At 39.2% G+C, this 8,662-nt stretch overlaps 1 protein-coding gene across 1 annotated transcript in view; it reads left to right on the top strand.

Annotated features, from left to right (window-relative positions):
• Positions 1-3,446, top strand: part of LOC139728493 (probable methyltransferase-like protein 24) — a 142,056-nt gene extending 138,610 nt beyond the window's left edge. The window contains exons 4-6 of the mRNA XM_071639432.1: positions 924-1,069; positions 1,952-2,198; positions 2,818-3,446. Coding sequence (XP_071495533.1) covers positions 924-1,069; positions 1,952-2,198; positions 2,818-3,132 — 708 coding nt within the window. The 3' untranslated portion in view covers positions 3,133-3,446. The remainder of the gene's footprint in view (positions 1-923; positions 1,070-1,951; positions 2,199-2,817) is intronic.
• Positions 3,447-8,662: the final 5,216 nt, after the last annotated feature.

Genomic DNA, 8,662 nt, shown 5'->3' on the forward strand with positions numbered 1-8,662 from the left:
TTCGCTGTCACAGTGAGGAGGTGGAGTTTGCTTTTCGAGAATGGCTGTGCTGCATTTGTCTATAGAGGGCGCAATACAAGTTTAGCGAGCAGTGCCGTAAAGTAATATCTTCACGAGGATACGGCACTGTTAATTTTTGGCGACTCAGGAGGGACGTTGATGCGCTGACAGCGCTGCTCGCACGTCGCTCAAAAAAAGCGATATACGTCTATTCTGGTTCATATTCATCATCAAAAGCATTGTCACGGGTAGGAAAAAATAAACAAAAGGAGGTGAATGAAATACCCCTGCACTATTTCACTGAGAAAGTAAATATTGGATTCCTTCATTTTACACATGCTTCGCTCACCTTTTCCTGTTTTCATTTTTATGTAGGGCCAATTACCCGGTGAAATAGTCCCGCAGAATGGAAGACCAACTGTTGCAGCTGAATATGAACTATTCAGCCGTCTTGTCAAAAGGAAAATGAAACAAACAAACAAACAACCGTTTTTAATGTCAACAAAATAAGACTGTGTCATACGTATTTGACTTTGATGTATTTTAAACATTCCTCGAGCAGTTTAGCTGGAGGAGAATCAATTATGATATAAAGAGCTTGCTTCCAAAGGGCGCTAAATCCATTGAAAATGATGGATTTATCGCCTTTTGGAAGCAAGCTCTTCATATATTGCTTGAATTAGACTTTCACATTGGAAATGAAATATATAGAGAGAGAAGCTAGTAAAGCTTGTACTTGATAAGGTAGTAAATGCCAATATCACGAAGACAACATAAACTTTTGTCACGTGGATGCCCAGATTTACTCATCGTAATTAAAACATGGACTCATGACACCACGTCATTAGGAAGTGATGTCATCAGCTTTTTATTGTTTGATTCTTACGTTATTTTGTTTGTCCATGTTTGTTTCATTTCGCCAGGTGCAATGCCGCGAGGAGCAAGCCGTTGGCAGGAACAATCCGGCTGGAACCGGAAACGACTGGCCCTGGATGGTTTGCTTCGACGAGGGGTCGTCTTTCGATAGCAGGGGTGCTTTGAGACCCGGATGTATCGTCTATTCATTTGGGTGAGAAACGCTCATTAACCCTCTTACTCTCACTGCTAACCTGTCTATATACAATGGCAACGGCAATTTACGATGCATGGGCCTGAAAGTGTTGTCAATAGTTGATCGTAGAGCAGTAGAACAGGCTTCGTGCAAAGCGTGATTGGTCGTGATGCATAATTGTGGCTCGAAAATGACTAATTGTCTACGCAATCCATGTTTAGATTCCGAGAGCTTCTAAACTTCAGCTGGCATTTGGCATCGAGATGGCACATTTAAAAATCTGAAACAAGTTTTACATCTCGTCACTTTTTTGTCATTGGTTGATTTGTGAAACATTTCTCATAAAAGTCCCATTGAATCATTCAGACCAAAACAGCTATTGTTCTTGTATGGCTAGTAATCATTTATACTTAATTTTACTTATAAATCAAATCTATACAGCAGCTAGGTTATTGTGTTAAGCCATTTGTGTGCTCTGAGTGCCGATCAGCACAGAAAAGCCTATATAGCATTGCGCACACTGTCCAAAATCCCCAATACAGAAAGGGTCGAATGTACGTGTTTTTTTTTTGCACTTTTGATTTGTGTTTTCCACATTTTCATGTTGTTGTTTAGGTCTCTATGTTTTTGTTCCAACATTTATGCTTTGGAGTAAGATATTCTTTTTTATGAATACGTGTTGATGTTTTGTTTTGTTTTGTTCATCCTTACGTCAAATACAGGCCTATGGAGTTAAAAAAAAATTTAATCAAGGATTCCGGTTTACGAAATATACGCAAAAACTACACGAGTTGAAATTTGAATTGGTTCCAGAATAGCAAAATTGATTGTTATGTGTATACTGCCGATGGGTTGAGAAAATGCACTAAAGGAAATCTATGGTGATATTCACGGTCATAGGGCACGCTCGTCCGACATCAAATTCGAGATGGAAATGGCCGAACGAGGGTGCGAGGTCCACATCTTCGATCCCAGCGGCCGCGTGAGGGCGCAAGTCTCTTCTGCGGCCAAGCCCACCACCTTGCATAACGTCATGTTTCACAAGACCACCCTGGACTGGCGGGACTCCAACCTGGACAGCCATGGCTCGTCGCCATGGAAACCGAGAAAACTGTCCGCCATCATGGCGAAGCTCGGACACGATACGGTGAGTATCTAACGGCCACATCTAATACATCTCTTTGGAAAAACGACGCCAACAAACGCCTGAAAAATGAAAGAAACGGTGATCACAAATGTGACGATCTGTAATGCTGAACACGACAGATTTTTTTTAATTGTATCACTATGACGTTTGCATGAATACAATCTAGCTATAGGTATTGCAACACACAAAAAACCCTAAAAGAAACATGAATGTTATGTTTCCGTCTCTAAAGCTTACAGGATTCAACAAAACAAATCAAGCCTCAAAATTATAAAATTCATTTATCCACTATGTATTTGCAAAGTTTAGCCATTTGTCAAACGCAGACATGTGACAGATAACCCGGGTATCACAATGAGCATGAAATGAAGAATCAGATTTACCTACAAAGTACTAGCAAAGACGGGGGCTTGGGAATTACTGCTTCTAAAATCCCGCGATACAAGTAGTGCATGAAAAATACATACATAACCGACCGAGATATCATTCGGTGTTAGCGTCGTGGCTCGACCTCATTATCACACACTCTAATACCCAGCTATAACTGCACTCTCTCTTTTTTTTTTCTCATGTCATGAGTAAAGACGGTGGCTTTATCTGTCATTCTTTCCTTGTCCAGATCGACATCGTCCGCGCCGACCTCCAGAGCGCCGAGTGGAAGGTGCTGGAGAGCATCCTCCTCGACGGCACCGTCTCCCGCATCCACCAGCTCCTCTTCAACGTCCACCTCAACTGGAGCGGCTTCGAGGTGCAGGGCTCCAACGACGACGTCATCCGCTTCTGGTACAGCGTCCTCAAGCAGCTGCAGGTGGCCAACTTCCGGCTGTTTCACACCTGGGAGGACCGCTCGGAACCGGCTATCTTCCTCGGTCAGACGCTGCCAGACATCAGCAGTACCTACACTCTGGGCTGGGTCAACAAGGCCTGGAGGTGATAGGAAGCCTATAGCAACTTTGTTTGTTTGTTTGTTTGCTTGTCTTTAATATAGTGCAGTCGAACAGTCATTGCTTGAGGTCATGATTGGAGCGGGGAGATATCTCTCTCACACCTCCCTTCTTGGAGGACAGTAGGCCTATAGCACGCCGGCGGAGAGGCTTGGAAGAGTTGCTAAGAAACGCCACGACTATCTCTCAGGACGGACAGGGAACATCCTTGCCCTCTCATTCGCACATAGCTATCACTCGAGACCTCAGCGTAAGCCAACAAATTTTCATTTGTCTTTTTTTTTTCCCCCATAGAAGTTTTAAGATCTCTGGATTTCTTTTCTTTTTTTTTTTTTTTTGCAATGGGCATGCTGACGTCACAATCGAGTGATTGGCATCGTCGTATCATCAAACAATTATGATTGATTTCCAGACTTATCAATTCTCTCTCATCCGGCTACAACTGCTAAATGTTCTCAATGACTAGTCCGACCATGATTTCGTATTTTCTGTCTTTTGTTCTTTGATTTGTTTTTGTTTGTTTGTTTTCCAAAAATCAGCACAACCCAATGTGGAGACACAAGTATTTAATGAACGTACTTGCATATTAATAATATTTAGGTGCTCTTCGCGAGGAAGTAAATACTTGAGTCGAAATTTAAAGGCCACATAACTGAGAAAAGACTATTGTGACGTCATAACAGCTTTATCGTCCATCTGAAGTCTGGCCTGTCGAACCGACATTTATAATAACGTATATGTATTTTAAGACATAATACAAGTAAATGTACACATTTAATAATAGACTGAGGTAATTGTAAGGCCTACTTGTCACAATGTGTTTATCCACCGAAAGAGGGCGGTATGATTACACGCGCAGTGTGACTGTATTCCTAACTTGATCTTCTGCTCATGCACTCATTCATCACGTTGGACTTTTGATAAGGAAAGAATTTTGCGAAACACCTAAGTGACAATACAGAAATGGTTACAAAAAAGTACTAACTGATGTAATCATGGAATGAAACACTGCACAAGTAATATTCACTTCGTGATAATAGAAATTCATTATGTCGAGAAGTTAATATGAGACTTTGTAAAGAACACGAGCTTGTCGCTGTGTGAAAGGCTGAAGTGAGCTGTGAACTATCAACACCGTAGTGGACTAACGCACTTTGCGCCTAGTGTCAAGAACAATGTAAAGTGCATAATGATGTCTATGTTATGTCTAGTGTGAAAACGATCGATTGAATAGTATCTCAAACTTTCAACGTAGTAATGGACATAAGCCAGTACTATCATGTCGTAAACCAGCATTGTCGAGCAGTGGGGTGGAGATACTTTAAATGTCAGTGGGAAACGCAAAAAGAAAAAAGAAAGAAAGAAAAAAAGAAAAGCGATGGCGTGTAGTATGAATAACCTGCTAAGATATCATCAAGTAAGCCGAAAGAACTTTAAGGATGTTAAAAATACACTGAATTTTGCAAAGCAAAACAAATACTAGTATAGGCTAAACGTTGAACACGTAGTTACACTAATCAATCTTAATTGAATCGTTTGCGCTGCTGCCCTCAACGGCCAGTCGGTGTGCAGACAGCCGAAGTAATTACGCCATTTGGTGGAGTTTTGTCGTGGTGTCGAATGTTAATAGCGACAATATTGCTCCCGTGTTACAAACGTATAACACCATGGATTCTTTTTTACATCCTTCTGAGCTTGTATGGACAGAAAGAGACGGATGATAGATCATCATTACTAACTTGATTTCATCTCCATCAGCACCATCTCCATTATTTTCTTTTTATCGTGATCACCAGTATGAATTAGAGAGAGGCTTTTTTTTTATCAAAGGTAGATATTATATATATTAACTCCTTTGTCTGACAACGGAGGGATTATTTTATTTTGTCTTGTTGGTTCGTAAATGTATTGCACCTTGTTCCGCAGGGCTTGTTGAATGATGAATGATGATAGTCAAAGATTGTATAGCTCCCTCTCTAGTTCACATGGAGAAATTCATATCAGAGGTAAGCAGTGCTGACATGGGCACTGTGGGGCCGGGGGAAACATATTCAACAGTGTTCAGTATGTTCTAAGATTTCCTTAAGAGGGTCATTGCGATTCTTTTCTTTTTAATGTGTGGATGTGTGCCGACAAGATGACCTTCTTCACATCAAGCAACGCGTTTGACATTCTTTTCAGATTTTTAGATCGAATGTTTGCTGATGAGCAAACTTTCTGCTTGGTAATTATATATTATACAAAATGCACATCATTGAGGGCGTTAGTGAGAATTATCCACACAAGCTACCTATGGAACAGTCTAACGCGCCCGAGACGATAGCTGAGGGTATTCGGAAGGTACCGAATGGGGGCAGTCCCCGAACAGAATGATGCGTATGATTTACTTAGTATAAAAATTATGAAGCAGATCTTGTCATTCATCTTGATAACTTTATTGCGAGTAAATGAAATTATTAAAATAGTCTGGCCAGGTCACCACTGTGACTTGAACGTGCTAATGACCGGTCAATATACTTTACTATTGGCCAGTCATAAGCAAAATTGCATGTTAAGCAAAACAAATGCCTGGTCACGTGCACGCTCTCAACCAATCATTTGATAAGGATCTGATTCATCATTTTTGAAACATAATCGAGTCTGGCGTTGTATCTTGAGAGTACAATTTAAATTTGCAATGATAAGATCATTTTTCTGTGTGGTACTATGAAGTTATCAATGATAATTATGATGGTATGTGCAATATGATGGATAGAATTATGTGAAGTAATGTTTATGAAGTATTTTTTCGTACTTGTCAATAGAATTTCGATTTCATATCGCCTGTCACCATTGGTCACTGATGTCAGCTGTAATAGTTTATGAAACCGTGTAGGCCCTACACATGGTGTCGTGAGAAAGCTGACAGTGTACAGATTTGCTGTTTGAAAAGCAGGCAATATATTTATCCTACTTTTGTCTCTCTCTCTCTCTCTCTTTCGCTGTGTCACTTACGCCTCAAACAGGAAATGACGTGAAAGGCAGGCTTTTGTTTCCTTTTTTTAATTGACTGTCCGTCCATGGATAATTCGTTCTTATCAAAAAAAAAAAAAAGATAAACCTACTTTAGCTATCAAAATGACTAAAAGTATATACGTGTGTGTCTGAGATAATATACGAATTATAAAATGTTCGAATGTTCGTAATTTCGTGTCAAATTTAATGTTAAGGTCAAAGTTTGATTGTGAAAATTCTACGTTTTTATGCTGAAATCAAAAGTATTCGGCATATGTACGTCGTCGACGTATCTTTTTTTAAGGGCATAACGAGGGCAATGTTTGTGAGGATCAGTGTAACATTGTCTGCAGAAATAACCAGCAGACATTATAAAGCAGATGTAACTAGATACTTGGCATACGCACGTATAAAGTGCAGTTGATAATATACTTATGAGTTATGGCCTAATTCAGCAATCCTAACTTATTAAGCCCTTTTTGTATCTTTATCTTTGGCGTGCTCCGATGACAAACAGGGGAAAAAGAATCGAACAAATCAGCCAAGAAATGTTGATATTTCATCTGATTTTATAAGCCAAAAAGACTTCAAAAATGCGCCATAACAGGAGCTTTATTTCTCTATGAAATACTCGCTTATGATTTCATTTTAAAGCCGTGCTGTCAAGAAGCTATACACTTCGTAAAATCTGATGGATAACTTTTCATAAGGACATAATAATCTAGAAATACCCCCATACTGACCGAGTAATTCTAGAGTGTATCTGCATACACGGGTGTACAGGTTAATGGTAAAGTTGTTTGTACAGATACACCAGCATTTCTGTCAAATTAATAGGGGAATGGAAATGAATACCCAAGGTATCTCCGAATCTGTTAGAAATTCAAGCTTCTCAATATTCAAGTTCACTCATGTATGATTCTATACATGAGAGTTGATGAACTTTTTTTTAATGGCTAAAAAGCGCCCCTAGTACTAGAAAGTTACTGAAATGATTTTTGATAAAAATGTATGAGTATTCAGTTGTATTTATTTTTCAGACTTCGTCCCTTGTTTCCTTTCGAAGGAAAAAAATGCGTCATCACTAACATTAAAGTCACTACGTAGAAGTCAGAATAACTTTTGTAATTGTAATTGCGTTCTGATGATTTTCATTCTGTTAAAAAATTCTTTTGTAGAATGTGTTGATATATTGGTTAAAAGAAAGTAAGAATTGCCATCGCAATGTTTAAGGAGGAAAAAAAAAGCCTTGCAATATCGCAAACAGCGATACATTGTTATTTCTAATTCATAAGAATACTGTTGTGATATCACATTATTGACTTGTACAATATAATTTTAAACTAACATGATTAACGAGTGAATAAAGGGTGGCGTTCTACCGTTCAATGGTATACAAGCATCAAAGTCACCACTGTCTCTACTGGTATTCGTGTACGTATTACTAGCATGACTAGTATGTGTGTGTGTGTGTGGGTGCATGTGTGTTTGTGTTTGTGTGCATACGTGTGTGTGTCTGTCACAAGCAGTACTGGTTCACTCACTGTAAAATATTTCAAAGGGTCCCTGAAATCCAAGTGCATGTTGATTTGTGTTGATTTATGATACCCTCAACATCACTTTTGCGGTGAAACGAATATCTAGAAACATTCCATATATTTTTAACGATTTTTTCTTCTATATTTCTTCAGATTTACTTGGGAACGCCCACAAAAAAAAATCCTTCCCAACCAATATTCCTCAGATGACCTCATCTGTCAATCATTGCTAAAGTACTGAAATGTTTAACAAAAGACATTGGAAGGCACCTTCCCCTCGTCTCAGCATAACTTGCTTGTTCTGTGATATTAATGTGACTTACAAAAGACATGGCGAGGGAATATGCAAGTTATGCTGAGTCGAGGGGAAGGTGCACTCCAATGTCTTTTGTGAAACATTTCAGTACTTTACCAATGATTGACAGATGAGGTCATCTGAGGAATATTGGTTTGGAAGAATTTTTTTGTGGGCGTTCCCAAGTAAATCTGCAGAAATATAGAAGAAAAAATCGTTAAAAATATATGGAATGTTTCTAGATATTCGTTTCACCGCAAAAGTGATGTTGAGGGTATCATAAATCAACACAAATCAACATGCATTTGGATTTCAGGGGCCCTTTAAATCTTGCAAAATATTGGCCTGCTGTTTTGGCTCAATTAATATACCTCACAAGAATAACCATAATTCTATAAAAGATCATAGTTCGTAAATTGAGAAAGAGGTTGCTCGTATAACAACTATGCATCTAAATACTAGTGGTGACACGACATATGCTCCGCAGACAGTTGCCCCGAAAATTGCCACAAATGCTCCTCCGACATTTTCTCCGCCGGCAACTGCTCCGTCGACAAATTATTGCTCCGCCGACATATTCTTCGCATCCTCTTTATATTTTCTTCATATTTTCTTTTATGCAGAAAAAAAATGTTGTAGTCTTCTCATCCAGCGATGGCTGCGCCGGAACTTAAAATTCACAGCTTTTCAACG

Source organism: Diadema antillarum, unplaced genomic scaffold (genome assembly GCF_040938485.1).
Source record: "Diadema antillarum isolate AM-2024a unplaced genomic scaffold, OU_Dant_1.0 seq00000182_RagTag, whole genome shotgun sequence".
Taxonomy (NCBI): Eukaryota; Metazoa; Echinodermata; class Echinoidea; order Diadematoida; family Diadematidae; genus Diadema; species Diadema antillarum.